The following is a 17,619-nucleotide window of genomic DNA, read 5'->3' as shown; positions in this document are numbered from 1 at the left end:
TATATAGGTAAAACTATATAATATTTACGAATAATTCAAACCCATCGCAATATATTTTGTTTACAAAAGTAGGCACTATAAATAACAATATTTTTTGTCTTTCAGTTAGTACACTTTTTCCGAACAGTGAATTACTTATTTCCGACTATCATACTTTATTTAGCATTTTTATGCTTCACATAACCGTGTTTAATGTTACAAACAAAACACGAAACGAATCCCTACAGACCATATTGAATGCTGTACAAATATTTTGAAACAAATTGAAGCAATTAGATTGTTTTCCATGGAAATAGTCCCTCTATAAATAAACGTTGAAAATGTTCATAAATTAATTACTCCAACTACTTTCGATAATTACCGACCTAATAGGATATATTGTTGTAAATCATTCATCAGTAAAATAACAATTGTTTGACCAACTGCAACAATTAAATATGATTATTTTTTCATACGAAATTAAAACGTACAAACATGATAGGTACCAATTATTACTATGCGATTATGAATGCGACATGTTTATTTTAATCATTTGTTTTGTATATTCGAAGCGAGTTATTTTAAAATTTCATATATTTTACAAAAATTTTCCTGATAGTAAAACAGCTCGCTGTTATCGACATTATCAATACACTCGTATGGTATAATATAATATAATCTAAATTAATTTTGTGTAATATTTTAAACATTGTGTATTTAAATTTGTGCATTGGGAATCAGGTGCGCAATTTAGGATACGGCAACAAAACTTGTCTGGACTCACCGGCCAGAAAGACCGACCTCAACAAACCGGCCGGACTGTACCCCTGTCACAAAATGGGTGGCAATCAGGTGGGAATATTACTTTTCTTACGGCACAGAAGCCTGTTTTGCATACAGGATTGTCGAGGTCGAGCCGGTACAATACGAATCAACATATCCTGTCGTAACATTTTCCTTTCTTTTACGCATCCTGCTTATACACTTTGGAATGATGATGATCCGTTCTTATATCCAACGGAATAATTAGGCTTTAGAAATAAACGTCAGGTGAATTATGTGCACTGTGCATGCGTAGTAGAGACTTTTCTACTCACACATTATACCTTAATACAATTAAATATATCATGATGAGTAGGTAATGACTAATGACTATAACCTAAAATTATAACCCAACTCGTGTACTTACAACACACGTCGGTCTCGCCTTATTCGAACGTCAAGTGACGCGTTCTACCATTTCTATTTTGCTTGTATTCATATTGTTTTGTTTTTGTTTGTTTGTTTTTTTTAACCCCGCATTATAGATAAAAAACATTGTGTCGAATATGTGCGTAGACTCGAAAGGCGATGCCAACAAGCCCGTCGATTTGTGGCAGTGCCACCAACAAGGTGGCAATCAGGTAAAAACTAAATCACATACACACATGGTATATTTAAATTGATACATTCATACCGATTAGATCGATTAACGATTTGTTGTGCGTAGTTCGCATATACATGAACTAAAACATTTTTGCATAACATCAGCTATGGGTGCTGGTAATCTGAAAAATAAAAAAAAGCTTCTAGTTTGAGAGTAAAAAATAAAAACTCATCACGTAGTGTTTGTGCAGTGCATTTTATAATAATAATATGCATATACCATTTTCCACAAGTTTTTTTGAATTAAACTCCCTATTTCTACGTTCATTATAATTCAGTATCAAAAAGCATTGACCCATCTACTAGCATCATAATATAATGTATAAATATATACCGATATAAATATATAAACATAGGTCTACTGCCTCCATTTTTAGAACAATTCTAACAACACATACATTCATTTTTTTACTTTTTTTTCAGTAATTTAACACTCATTTAAGAATCGCTTAAATATAGATAAATATATTTCTTTTATATTGAGAATCCTAACGTTTTACCTTAAATTTGAAGCATAATATATATTTATTTTATTACAACACTTGAATATCATTTTTCTTAGCTTTTCTATACATTTTAATGCCTATGTTATTGTAATAAGTAACCAGTGCAAATGTTCGATAGATGATGTCAACACATAAAAAAGTTCTATTTGAAAAGCTCTACTTCAAAATTTAAAAAATAGAATAAAATTAACGTAAAAAAAATATATTAAACCTAGTTAAAAATAACAAAAAGGTAGTGACCCAATGGTTTATAATAACTTACATGTAAAAAAAAAATATATTATTTTAAAAAAAAAAGCTTGTGTGTACTCGCTTTCGTCTTGTTCGCGTTTTTTAAACTTGGTGGTGTTATTAATTTTTTGCTTTTTTTGCTCCATCCGCTTTTACTTCCGACCCGTCGCTAGCACGCCCCTAAACACGATCATATCGTATTACGTACTGGCACTTTAGTTGTAAGAGCGTTTCAAAAAATCGTTGGACCTTTAATGAGAGGTGGTTGCGCGCAATCGCATCATTTGACGATGACATGATGTCACGATGATAACATACACGATAATGTTTTCATGTTCTCCACTATACTATCAATGATCATAATATATAATGATTTCAAATTTTCAATACTTCATTGTAGTTTGTATTATCCAGTTCAGTGGATTGGTGTTTTTCATGAGACTGTGCGGGCAAAATAATATTTTTTCTGTTACGTAACAACCACCGGGTGACTTAAAATGATGCAATGATAATAATAAGTATCTACAATATGTCGGTACCATCATTATCAATTCTTATTAGGTATTAGAAACTGTGGTTTTTTGAATGAATTTCGTTGGAAAAACTGCACTGCACGAGCTCGTATGCATGTGATCCGACATTGTTGCAACAAAGTCATGATTCTTACTAAATTAATGTTCTACTTAAAATACAGACATTTTCAAAGCTATTAATATTATTATAGTAATTGACTAATACACAAATGCATGCACGTTCCTCATAAAATATTATCATCTTCCTTCTCTGTACTCTATATTTAAATTCATGTCAACATACACACACGAAAATATTTTATATATATATATTTAATTATATAATATATCGACGTGTGTGTATGTCTATATACCTATATATACATAAGTATGCGTCATTGTATTCATCCGACAAACATTCTTCCCTGGATGTTGGTTTTACCGTACTCGGCCGACCTGTTCATTTAAATAATGTCCCCCTCGCCCCGCTCACAACTCGACTAATTATACTAATTGCGTGTTGTATGCTAAATGACTTTAGTACTGGATGCTCAGTAAGATCGGAGAGATCAGGAGAGACGAGTCGTGCTTGGACTACGCTGGCGGCGATGTAATCTTATACCCATGCCACGGATCTAAGGGAAACCAGTATTGGAACTACGACCCTAAAGTGAGTATTGACGAAACGTTTTACAATATTTACACATTACAATATAATATGCACTTTATTTCTATTTTTTTTTTTTTTTTTAATATTATCGGGTGTGTAATATTAATATAAGAAAGAAATTATCTCTTTTGCCATTTTTCATACATGTTTTATGGACTAAAAATCGTTAAACTTAATTGTTAATATATGTCTCTTTAATTTCTTGACAAGAACAAAAATTTATTGAAATGTATATGTATGGTCTGTTCACAAATTAATAATTATTTGATCGCATAAAAAAAGAAACTTTCATGGGTTGAAAGTAGGTGAATATACAAACATTTGTAAAAAAAAAATAATAATAATAATAAAGGCTGACAATTGATCAAACAGCTATAGTATTATTTTTACCGGTAGTGTTATAGACAACCGTTTTTTTTGGGGTGTGTATATATACTACTTCGTTATATTCGTATCAATATTCGTTTTTGTTCATACAAACATAATTTATTTTTATCTTTGTTGAAAACAAAAGTATATTTGAAGAATATAGGGTTTGACTTTTTTATGCGTTCAATAAAATGAAACACAAAGTTATTTTAGAAAACCAGTATATGTCTGACAGTGTTTGAAATGTTTGAACAACACAGTTTTAAATAATAACACTTTTCAATAAAATGGTCTGGATACGTTTCTTGGTCATAGCCAAAGGCCACATTAATTTTAGTTAAATATTAAAATTATAGATGAATAACAACGTTGTTAATTTCTCATATTTCAAGTTCAAAAGAAACCAAATTTTAAATTTATAAATATCTAATAGATTAACTTTTTAATGATTTAAATGATTTATAGTTCCCTATTTTATATTTTGAAATTTCGCAATTAAAAGTGTTGAATAATGTATTTCTTCGGACATGTTTTTAGACTAAACAGCTACGGCATGGTAGCAGTAGAAAGTGTCTGACCATCAATAGCACCAAAGACAAGCTGCTCATGGAAGAATGTGACTTAATGCTGGCCAAACAAATGTGGCAGTTTGAAAACTTCAACGCGACGTTGGCCACCGAGGACAGTCACATGAGGCATTAAAGACTTCTAACGAAAAAAATATATTAGAATTACTTCCTATATTATTATTATTTTGTTTTATATTATTTTTTTATTTTTGTTTTGATCAAAATTTTTCCCATTACAAAACTTCCGCGCTCCGTCGATGGTCGTTTTGTTTTTACGATTATTATTAACATGTATACCTTTGTTCGAACAAAACGAAACATTGTCGCGCTCAAACAAATCCAGCGACTTGTACATAACGCGTTCTTTTTTTATGTAAACTATATATTGTCATTTGAATAATTATTATCTCTATATGTATTATATACTATACGATTGTACTTAAACAGTATTGCGGCTATACGACGAACAAAACATTCCCTCGTGACATTTCCACATTTTATTTTTTTAATTTCGTCCAAATTATTTTTTGTTTATAAGCAATTCGTGTTGATTATTATTATTATTTTCAATGTACATAAATTATGTCTATATGTAACGTACGTGTTATATTATGATGTATAATTATTATTTTATATATAATATTATAAGCTCTATTCGTGTGTACACCTTCTCCGGAATGCGAACAAATATTATACGAACGATCATTATACTATTATGTATTACTATTTGAACATATATATAATTATTCCTTTTAATTGTTATTTATATTTAATAAAAATTGATAAAATATATTTAAACTTCGCTGTTGCGTATGTACTTCTGTAGTGTTTTTGGTAGTGACCCGAGATTATTTTTTCTGTATATACGCGAGTATACATCATAATTCATAATATTGTTTTAGTATAAAATAATACTTATCATTTATTACTATACTTATATTTTCCATTACGTATTATATTATTCACTGCGAATTAATATGACGTCTCGCCGCCGTCGACACTCGCACACGCTGACAAGTAATGCGTTTTCTGTTGGATCGCCGGAGCGGAACAAATCGCAAAAAACCAAAAACAGTTAAACATATAGCCAACATTGACGTTATGACGAATTATTTTTTTTTTTCATCCACTGAAAATTGAAATCCGAACACGGGTGCAGAGGACGGGTAACAAATCCAATATTTTTTTCCACCGGTGCCCCACGTGTAGAACCCTTTTAATCTGTACCTCGCGAACAATATCGGAGTGCGTTTTATTGTCATCGCTTGGAATATAATATTAAACAGTGTCGAGCGGACACACACACACACACACACACATTCGTATAATTGAATTATTCAATTATCTGTGGTTATCCGAGGCACTCCACGAGCTCACAATTATTTATTATCCCAACGATTCGTCGTCTGGTCTCCGTGTACCTGAAATAAAATATAGCCCTGTTCCCATCCACTAGGTATTATATTATTATTATTGTGAATTTGTGACGAACTCTCGTTGTTTCTCCCGTTTCTCAATAACTATTGCATCGGGCACAATATACTAGCATTGCCTATATTGGTAATTATTGATATAGGTACCTACAGGCCCGTCGCTGAGGCATAAAGTAAGGCGTACGTTGCTTTAGGATGGGATACAATTTTAAATGAATTTAAGATGGAAAAATTAAATAAATATCTGTCAAGAAGAGCGAAATTAAAATTCTCGATTAGGAGCAGAAAATATCTAACGTCGATCTTGGGTAGGTATATAATATTATATCTATTTCGAAATGCACGGGTAAATAATAACATGCGTGTATGCCTACGTGAAAATCTGATATATCAGTTGTGAATTTGTGATACAATAAATAATAATGTATGTAAATATTGAATTACTTCAGTAATAAATTATAATAACTTATGACCGATGCAGTCGTGCTACACGATGCGTTTCTTCCGGCGACCGGACGATATGGCAGTAAAAAAATATGTTAAAATATAATTGCGATAATTTTTTTTTTATCGAGTTAAGGTTCACCTCAAAATCTGAGGTCATTAGCCTGAGGTTCTATAGTAGGTTTATTACTGTGGGGTTGGTTACGGTTGGTTAGAACAAGTGTATATGTGACGAGGATTTGTTACTAAAAACCCGGGTGGTCACCCATCCAGGAACTAGTGACACCGGCTGATGCTTGACCTAATAACACGTTAGCTACTGAGGCCAAACACCGCGCTACAATAGGCCACAATAATAGCGATAATTATATATATTTATTCACAATATAAATATAAACACCAATTAAATTGTTTATTTAAAATTGAAATCCTGTTTGTCAATGAAGACTATAATGCATTGTTGCAAAGTTAAGTTTATGATTGCTTGAATGCTTGACTGGCTCGATTTCATAACCATGAACTATCAACAACTATTGGAAAATATGTTATATTATGTGTTGCTGATGCCGCCGCGCCGATCGCCGGTGAACTAGACGAAAATAAGGGTACCTATATTGGATGATAAAATAAAATTGAAAGGAGTAAATTTTGAATGTATGAATATCGACTGCTCGAACTTGAGGTATTAACCAGTGGCAGAGAACAGGAGACAAGGTAAAATAAATGGAAATCGTAACAAATATTTCCATTTATTTAGTATGTAAACATTACTATAATATCACGTGTGGCTAGTATTTAATTTGAATGTATAATCAACTATGATATTACCAGAACAATGCGATTTGTTTGTTACGACTTAGATCACTATATTAATACTAATATTTTTTATAGTATGTGAAGACTCAAGAGGAAAAATCTAAGGAAGTTAATACGAGGAACTAAATACGAGTGAGGTTCCAAGTGGAGTAATATGGACCACACTAGTATTAGACCTAGAAGTATAGACACTGCATTTGCGCATTTAAAATTCTGTTATTCTTCTATAATTGCCTGTTTGGATGAGTTAAGTCTGTCTTGAACTCCTAAACAACTTATTATAAGATATTTATTACTTCATTAGTATTATTGAATATAATATGTGAATTTAATATCCAACTGAAGTGCTGAATAAACGGTAATATATTGTTATTATGTCTAATTCCAGTATTATTATTAATTATAATGAGTCATTAATCAATTAACAAGTTGGTTAATAATTAAAGTACTCATTTATAGATAGAATTATATAGACTTGTGAAAATCTGGTGTTACCAGTTTGGTAGTTTTTAAACTTTTAAAGTGCTCCTCAAAGGAGGCAGCCTGAAATGTTGCGTATTAAAACAAAAGTTGAAAACCAACTGCCTAAGTATGAGTAAAAGCCATATTATACATTGAGCATTTGAGCGCATACGAGTGTAACAAACAATAATTAGTACAACTGTATAAAATTAAAAATACAAATTTATATTATTATTTATGTAAATATTAATTTAAACGATCACATTCCATGATAATTGTTTTAATTTGTGTTATACATTTTATGTGAGCTCTTGGTTATAAATGCCAATATATGGCATGGTGTGGCGTGGTGTCTATATCCAGTTGTGTACGCGCTCTGAGTGTAGGAGTGTTACTAGTTCCCGGATGGGTGACCACTGACCACCCAAGATTTTTAGTAACAAATCGTTCGCCCACATACACGTGTTCTACACCAACCAGTACGTCCCCCTTTATTAAAAACCTGTTAATAACCATGCAGTTAATTCCATAAATATAAATGTCTATAGATCACAACTAAATAATGTCCGCTTATATTCTTAGTTTATAGTACCTATGATAAAAAGTTAAATAAAGTATAATTATTTATTGATTTTTGTTTAACGAAAAAAAAATTAATTCGAAATCATCTTTTTTCTTTTTTCTAATAATATTTTCAACACTACGAAATTAAAATTATGTAAATGGCACCTAATTAACAAAAATATTTTTCAGAATAATATAAAAATTCAAAATGAATTTAATTGAGGATATTCAATGAAATTAATTTGATTTTAAATTGTACAAGAAAATTAGTTATTAAGTTAATAAACCCATCCAACAAATAAGCAATTTTTTCTTTAATGTTTCATTATTCATATTATTCAAAAAACAATTGATGACTAATAAACGACAAAGTTTCTATAATATTTTTATTTTGGACACTACAGTATAATAAATACACGTTCCTCAGAGATAAATATATTACAATAATACAATCCCATTGCTGCAGTGGTCCTTTTTCCAAACTCATATTCCAGAGGTATTGATTGAAAAAAAAACCGACTTGGACAACCGCGATGTGAAGCTTTCTGTATAATATTGTATCGTCGCCAAATATATATTGATATGATCATATTATAAAACCTGTAAATGTTGTTAGTCTAAGCATTTCCTTCAGCCTATCTCGAAGTCATTATTCACTTTTGATTAGTCGATTTTCCTCTATTTAATGTATGAATGTACGTGATGACAGCCAATAATAAGTGGAGAACTATGATTAGGAGAAGTGAAGAAATGTTTGGGAGGGGTGGTATGCAAACAAACAATTTGTGATCATACCCAGGTATATTTTCTCAAGTACCCATAATAATGTAATGTGTATATAGTGTAGTATGTGCGCGGTTCTTTCGAGTGGAAACAATTTTAACTAGGTACCTACCTATTTGAGGTACGAGCTGTTGTATATATTATACTATACAGTGTGTTATAATTAATTGGGAACTCAGTAACCCTACTTCAAGACGTAGTGCGAATATTTTATAATTGTTTTTTTTTTTATAATATGTAATATACTAATTTATTACTAATGGCCTTTGAATGTTTACCATGACGTATTACAATATGTTATATACTTATATGTAACATAAAAAAACCGATTTCAAATATTCACACTGCATCATCATGAACTAGGCTAGGTAGGTACTGACTTTTCAATAATTAATAATTAATTAACATATTTCGTAGTAATAATAAAATGTCATGTATGTATAATATTATAAGCATACCGCAGCTGCCAGTATTATATTATATCAGTACCTTACTATATAGTTGCCGTGAATCGCAATGGTTATACTTGCAACGGACTCCTAAGATTTAAAGTCTTAACCAGACGTCTGGTTTGAAATTGCCACCGAGTACCGACATTATAGAATTCTGCAAACCTGGCTTCCGGTTAATCCATATTATAATGTATGATACTATGGGAGGCGAATGGCAGGTAAGGTGTATAATGTATAATATTATGTTATTATTCTCGCTTCACCCACCACCTGTTAATATTTCGACGTGCGGTCGATATGACAATCAATCAGCAGCTATATTATAATATACGTTACTCCAGTATAATATAACATAATATAGGTAGTATCTTATTTATAAGTAGGTACTCTTGTGTATGGTTCGCGTCGAGTACTATATTATTTCATTTTAGTTCAGGCGTATCGAGGATTTAGATGGATTGCACTTCGAACGCATTATTAAATGCGTGTGTGCCTATAATGTGTATTAAATTTATTGAACGTACACTGCGCGTTCGACGTTTAAAGCGGCTGCTGTTATCGTTTTTTTTCCCCCCGTAAACAGACGATGTGGAATTAATATCGTATTTATTTGAACGTATAAAACAACAATGATGGGGCGTCGGCAACGTTTGACAAGCCGATATCGGTATCACGCGTAACAACTAACAAAATAACAATGATGGAGTGGCGCAAATGCCATACTGCTGCGCTCACGCATAATAATAATACCTATACTTGATAGCTATTATTTTTTATTTTTTATTGTTTAGTATGTTTACAACATAAGGTTCCATATTTATTGTTTATATTTAAATAATACTATTTACAGATTATAAATAATAAATAATTAGTCAATAGATTACTTAGAAACGAAAATGCCTCCGAATAGAAAGATTGTCGTTGGATGCTCAAATCCCTCTAACTATAAGCAGCACATGGTCCTTTTGTCGACTAGACAGTGTCATCCTTTCGTCAGTGAGTGCACCGCTGGTTATCATTTGCGAATCGTCTGTTTACTATTGTGCCAAAATACAGTACATTGTTCGCGCATCGGCGACCGATTGTCGTTTGCGTATTGTTTGCTTACCTGCTCCAAATTATCGTACATCATGGAGCATCAACATGCCGAACAATAGAAAGGTATAAGACTATACAAATAATTAAAATAACTTTTAATACCAAATTATGATTGAAAATTCAATAATTGTCATAATTTGCATCTGACAAATGTATATCTGATGTACGGTATACAAATCAGGTGGGACACTGCCATAAAATCAAATATACAAAAAATATAAGTGTTTCAATCGAAAATTCTCAGACTCATAACTAGCGCTCTCCTGTACTTCAAACCATATCATTCGCAAAAATCTACACATTTCTAAACTAAAATAGCAAAGCTATACTACTCTAAATTCAGAAATCACTATCAAAATCATAATATTAAAAATCTACTTTTCATTTCCATTTCAATTCTCAATTTTCTAGTTATCTTGTTAATTACTACGCTGATGCACAAATATTGTACGATGATTTGACGTAAGGTAAATGGGTGATGCAATAACTACGTGTTACTGTCTTATGTACATTATGCGTACCTATGTCTAAATTTTATAAGCTTTAAATGCTATAATTAGAGAGTTTTTATTTGATTCGTGTTATTTACAACAACCTATAGTTAAACCTTCTAGGCTACTCTTATAACAGCATCATAGTCCATAAATGATAATTCAATAGTAAGATGTATATACTTTATACAAGAGTTGTGTTAAACGTTACTGTATTTCCTCAATTCACGAATACGTCATGATTTTGAGAATCCTCTGCAGAAAATCTAGAAGAAAGTAATTTCGTAATATAATTATCAGATCAGCAGCATACAAAGTATGAACTAAGACCCAATAAATCTTTATAGAACGAATTGAGTCTCTGGTTACTTAAAGCCACATATTTATTGAGTCCATACAATTTAAAATATAACACTTATTGAGTCGTCCATGTTTAAATATTAACTAAGTTCCCTCAAACTTAAACAAAAAATACATACCTTCTTTCAATTTTACAGTCTTAAGACTATAAGAAGATATTCTACAGGTATGGTTAAAAATGTTTTTTTTTTAAAAAAAAACACTTCAATTTCTTTCACTCAATATAACTTAATTCACAACGTCGTTTATATAGTTACATTCATAGTGCTCACGGTGTACCTCGCGCGTAAACGAGAGTGTGTAATATAATACAATATTAATAACTGTAGGTAATTACTTATTATTACTATCGAGTATCGACAGTACAAACAAAATCTGATATTCCTGGCCTATATATTATATTATTATTATTTGTATCCAACGAAAGACATGCAATTGATGAATGAAGGATGTCACGTATAGGTACCCACGCATATAATATTAAATATTTTGATCTTATATTATATTCAAAATAGTTTATTATTTTTTACATATTTTTTTTATATGTGGAGACTAAATAATTAGTACCTACAGACGCATCGTTACGATAACATTTTCCAAAACTTATTTGTGTAAATATCTTTCAGAAATATTATAACTGTTATATTTTTTTAGTTCATCATTTGCATGGTGTTATGGCAATATAATAGGATAAAAATATATAATAATAACTAATTCAGCTTTTATTTTTATTTTATCACTTATATCATATTTTAATGTATTTTAATAAATCATAATAACTCCTCATATAAGTAACAGAAAGACAAACTTACACAGCTAATCAGTTATGTGGCAGGAACACACCTGACATAATATCTACCTATATATCTATAATTCCTAATAAGTTTGGCATGTTATCACAGCAGCCGATCACGAGGGTCTAATTGTCATAAAATACTGTACGATAGTATTTCCTTTATAAGGAATAAGTATAGTGTGAAATTCTGTCGCCAAAAAACATGACTATCTTAGTAGATTATGATAATGTAGCTTGTCTAAAGACCTACCATGACCGGGCTTACCCAGACCGACCCGGAATTGGGCCAGGCTGGATTTTATAAAATGCAAGACATCCAGGCTAGACCTCCATTAAAACAAAAGTTAAGGGCCGGGCCAGGCTTCTATGAAAAATTAGAAATTCTAACAGAACCAAAATTATAAACAAAAAAAAACATATACTATAAAATAAAAATTATAGATACGTCCAAGTGATGTATGAAGAAATTGACTAATCTTACTCGCCGAAAAATATTCGTAAGCCAGGCTAGGGCTTTCTAAACAATTTGGAGGGCCGGGCTGTAAATTATCAGCCCAAGCAGACCTCTAGACAAGCTAAAACATAAAGTTATTAAAATAATATAAAAAAAATACGGCCCTTGGGAATGGAGGAATTTTCCAATAGTCTAAAAATAAATTATAGGTAGTTAATTAAACAAAGATATAGGTACTACCTATTCATTAATCGATATTATATAATTAATGCATTACAATTATAACTGTATTATGATTAGATTCTCATGAAATTATAAAATTAAAAATTAATTCATCTGTTATAATAGTTATAATTTTTAAATTATTGCGAATCATTATATATGACATATGCTTCTATAAAATAATATGATGTAGTTCAGAGGTGCAGGCAAAACTTTACACAGGTCAAGTGGCAACATTTTGAAATCGAGGTTTTAATAATTGTCTGTATACCAAAAATATATAAACCTACCAGTTTATTAAAAAAAAAAAAAAATGTTAACAAACATATAACAGTTAAAAATATTTTATTATTTTATATCATTTTTAACAGTTTATTCAAATAACAAAATGGACGCCAACGAATGCTATGCTTTTTATTCATCTCTTATTATTTTTTCATGTATTTCGTCAAACAATAACAAAAACTTTTTAAATTTAAATTTAATAAACGGAATTGTTTATAAAGTTATCAATTTCTTTTTTCATTTGCATTAAAATCAAAATTATGGAGGTAAAGATGTAGTTTACGGCGCTTCGTCACAGTATTTCCGAATGTATGTAATTTTATTTTTATTTTTCTAAACGGATATATTTGTCAAGAGAAATAAATGACACAACATTTTTCGTTGTTTCACATTGTGAATTGACAGATGCTAGTATAATGATCAAAATAAAGGTTTTTACGTTCGTACATCAAGACAAGATGAGCAACGGCGACGGAGCAAAAAGACATTGAGTTATAGCGTGGCGACTGCAAGCGATCATTCTTTTCCTGCCAAGATTGGGTGAATATTTTTCAGCCATTATCATTTATAAAATTATAAAGAACTTAGTATAAAATAAAATTAAGACTTAAAACTTTAACTTTGTTTCTATTTTAATTTAAAAAGTTCAGATGTATGTTGTAGAATTTAATTTAAATGTGCATTTGTAGTTAAATTATTATACAACGAATTACTTAAATATAGAATTTATGCAGGTATGATAAAATCATAAATATTATATTATAACAAATCATTAATAATTAGATACCTATTATTTGTAATTAGATTATTAAATTTCGAAATGCATTATAACATTTATAACACAATGACATAACTTCAGTGTTTCATAAGATATGTTGTCACTTACAACCAAAAAAAATAGTGGCACTCCATTCGATATTTTTCTCTACAAGGAAGATCTATGAATCATAAATATGTTTTTGTTTTACATAACCATGACAACAATAACCTTACGAAAAATCGGTCAGAAACGAAAACGTGAATCCAGCACAAAAACATAGTTATGTTAAAAGCTATTTTATGTTATTTAATTTTCTTTTAAAAAAGTCTATTGCCGGGTTGCATGAATCAATTATCACTCCTCAACATCTAACGATTCAATAGTAAGCTAATAATCCCTTAAACATTGTTTAGGTCACCCATGATTTGTCCATTAAATTTTATTGAACCTTTAATAATTTTATTATGCATTTTACTTTCCGTAGAACTTTTCTTTTGTTAATTGTAGAAACATTTTTGAGGATTATCCTATACAATTTTCTAATGCAAGATATAAAATAGAAAAAATTATTATGAATTTTCAAATTTCAACTGAAAAAACATTTGAACATTTTCGGGATTTCGATGGCTTTTTCATAATTTGAACTTTAAATGCAAATACAAAATAATCATGCATAAGTACCTACCTATTTTCTAGTATTTTTAACTACTATTAAAACAACTTATATTAGACGTTGCATTAAATTGTCATGCATTTTACCTATTGAAAAAATGGTTATAACTTATAAGCAATATTTCAAAATAAATTGAATATGTAGTATATAGCAGCTTATATTATATAGATTAATAGGTAACACAAATGAGCACACAGTTTAACGGAATCTATTTTTTTTACAGTATTCCATAATTAGATAGTTAAATAGGAATAAAATAAAATAATAAAAATTCGTCAACTTAAATATAAATTACATAGGTATATTAAAAAATAATGAAAACGATTATCTGAATAATACAAATTCACCTAGTATTTATAATAATTTTAGAGTGTTATAAATTATAATCAACTATAAAAGCTCTGATTTTAGACTATAAAATCAATAGCTGGCTCTTAAAAGGTAGTCATTAGGCGGTGGAAACACTTCGCTCTTCGTGGGGCTGATACTCTTGGTTAATGCGTAGAATATGGAATCAATAATAAATAATTCTTCTCGCTTCTGAGCGTATATACATATAAGTATATATTACTTTGAATTATAAATATAATACCTATATATTACAATTTTCGTTCCATATTTAAATATTATGGTTTCATTAAAATTGTTTCTTATTGAGTTAGTACCTATCATTAAATATATTAGATTTAAATTAAAATTTGATAGAAAAGTTCTAATTCAGCATTTTGAATTTGGTGTGGTAGGATGACGTCAGCATAATGCTTTGGACATTAAAAACATTAATTAACATCGGAAGTCAGATTTGAGTTACGATACAACAGTACTATTTTTATTTAATTTTAATATTTTTTCATATTTTTCTGAGGAAATTCTATGAGAACCTTTCAATATAATATGCGTTTTCATTAGTTATACATAAGGACATAAGGTACCCACTTAATTTTCGATAATTCACGATTCCGAATTACTCAATTCAGTCGATTCCATGTATACCTTTTCATGAGGGTGTTGCAGCTAATGGCCAATGGGCATCCTCTCCCAATCATGTAACTCATGTCATTTATATTCATTATTCTTTATATTTACTTATTATTTTCTATTAGATAGAAATTATTTTATCTATTATTTCTTTAAATTTATTAAAAAAGTAAAAAACCTTTTTATTCCCACAATTCCGCCCGAAACGGCTGAGACGTTGCCGGGTGCTTTATTTTAAAAGCAATTTAAGACATTGAAATGATGGATAATAATTAATAATAATAAATTAAATCATACTATACTATAGTTCAAATTATGTCACAAGTTATTTTTTCCTCAAAATCAAATGAAAAATTGTTATCAACTAATCATAAATAGTTTAAAATTTTTAAATACCCAATCACTAATCATTTATTTTGTTATTCTAACTAATTATTTTAATTAATTTATTTTCATTTTTAATACAATGGAATTTGAAAGCAAATAATCAATATTATGTGTTTTATTTACCATAATTGGCAATTTTTATGCGGAATCTATATTCAGGTAAAATAAAAAAAACTTTTGTGTGACAAATGAGGAATCATGTACATACCTATAAAAAGGTTAATTATGCGGGATCGTATGTAGCCCTTAAATGTTATGATTTATATATACAATACACGCGTATAATGTATATACATCATAGTTTAATAGTAGGTATATAGTAATATTTATAATCAATAATATAAATAATAATCTCTATTTGTATATTTTAAAAATTAAAATTATGTGTTACAAATAATTATAATAAACTGTATCGTTAATAATATATGAATATCTATTTGGTATTTGCATTCGATAAATAGAAAATCCCTGACTAGACTATATAAATATCATGTTACGTGTAATTTGTCTATTCAAAACTACTTAATCAGTAAGTTGATCAGCAAAAAAATATTATTTTTTATATATTTACTTTTATACAATTTCAAAACCCAACTATATAGGTATTTTTGAGTTATTACACTTGAACTTAATTTTATTTAACCCCCCGATTTTTGTTTTGTAATGATTAAAATAAATTACCTACATGGGTAGGTAACCTACGCATATAGGTCGTGTATCGTGTTGGATTGAAAATTAATTTAAACGATTCTATTACGTTTTAAGCACGCACGAGTAGTAATAATAATAACAATAATAATAACGCGTATACATAACGCCATCTTTAGGCTATAAGGGCACATAATCACTAAAACTTAAAAGTTGAAACATATAGGTACCTGGTACATACCTACCTATATATTATATATTTATATATATTATATATTGTGTACGTGGTATAACGTTAATACCTATATAGTTTAATCGTTTAATGTGTAAATACATAGGTATAAACGTATGACTACGTATAATAATACGTATACAGGAGGTAGGTACTTTTAAAAATAATTTTACGTTTTTGTATTTTTAGTTTTGGTAATTAAAATAATGTATTGTTAAATAGGTATTATGTAACCTAAACATAAATATTATTGCACGTACGTGGTGAAGTAAATGCTATAATACTACGGCGTAGTTCAATGGTTCGTGGAAAAGGCCTATTCATGTCGATTTTATACAGCCCAAAGGACCGGTACATAATAGTTTAACTCAAACATAAATTAAATGTGTAAAAAATCACAAAAGTTTGTTTTTATGTGTTAAAAAAAATACCATAAATGTAGGTATTAAGCATGTATTTCATAAAGAATAAATCATAAATGCCTGTACTTACAAAGTTACAACATGTAAAACTACTAATTATTTATGTAATATAATTCACCAATTAAGAATTTAAAAATATTCCATATTTATTTTGGTGTTAATTGAAAACAATGACATAAATTTTTTTTTGCTGAGTTTCAAGAACAACCGTAAAAATATCCAGTTAAAATATGTGATGACCGCTTCAAATCCATCGCCAAAAACTTAATTCATTTTGATAATAGACAATTTATTTAAGTGGCTTTTTGGTAGTGTGGTACGATCATAGACCTTATACAGTTATTATACTAGACACTAGTATGTATATATATGGGTAGGTACGATGGTATTTTGTCGAATTATGTTGATGGTGTCTTGCAGCACGACTTTTTGTCGTTATCGTGTGGTTATTTGTCACGGATGGATCGTAGCAGCGTCAAAGTCAAAGAGATCAAATTCTAACAGAGAAACAGACCTATGTGGCTATGCCCGAAGCCCGAACGTCCGGACCAGTGTTGTAGTAACCACTCAAGGTTTATAGATAATACAGGTTGCCTCA

At 29.6% G+C, this 17,619-nt stretch overlaps 1 protein-coding gene and 1 long non-coding RNA gene across 3 annotated transcripts; both read left to right on the top strand.

Annotated features, from left to right (window-relative positions):
• Positions 1–1,252: 1,252 nt before the first annotated feature.
• LOC111027576 (putative polypeptide N-acetylgalactosaminyltransferase 9) lies at positions 1,253–4,987 on the top strand. Its single transcript, XM_022305984.1, has 3 exons — positions 1,253–1,382; positions 3,195–3,323; positions 4,230–4,987. The coding sequence occupies exons 1-3, from the start codon at positions 1,308–1,310 to the stop codon at positions 4,392–4,394; spliced, it is 369 nt and encodes a 122-aa protein (XP_022161676.1). The 5' UTR covers positions 1,253–1,307; the 3' UTR covers positions 4,395–4,987.
• Positions 4,988–8,649: 3,662 nt separating this feature from the next.
• Positions 8,650–17,613, top strand: LOC111027577. 2 transcript variants are annotated; one of them, XR_002603804.1, is made up of 4 exons: positions 8,650–9,131; positions 9,217–10,376; positions 13,008–13,461; positions 16,822–17,613. It is a non-coding gene; the product is annotated as an uncharacterized LOC111027577 (long non-coding RNA). The 2 variants fall into 2 exon arrangements; XR_002603803.1 differs by lacking the exon at positions 16,822–17,613 and having other exon boundaries at positions 13,008–13,552.
• Positions 17,614–17,619: the final 6 nt, after the last annotated feature.

The sequence above is a fragment of the Myzus persicae genome, unplaced genomic scaffold (assembly GCF_001856785.1).
Source record: "Myzus persicae strain clone G006 unplaced genomic scaffold, MPER_G0061.0, whole genome shotgun sequence".
In the NCBI taxonomy this organism is placed as follows: Eukaryota; Metazoa; Arthropoda; class Insecta; order Hemiptera; family Aphididae; genus Myzus; species Myzus persicae.
This window is presented reverse-complemented; position numbering and strand designations above follow the sequence as displayed.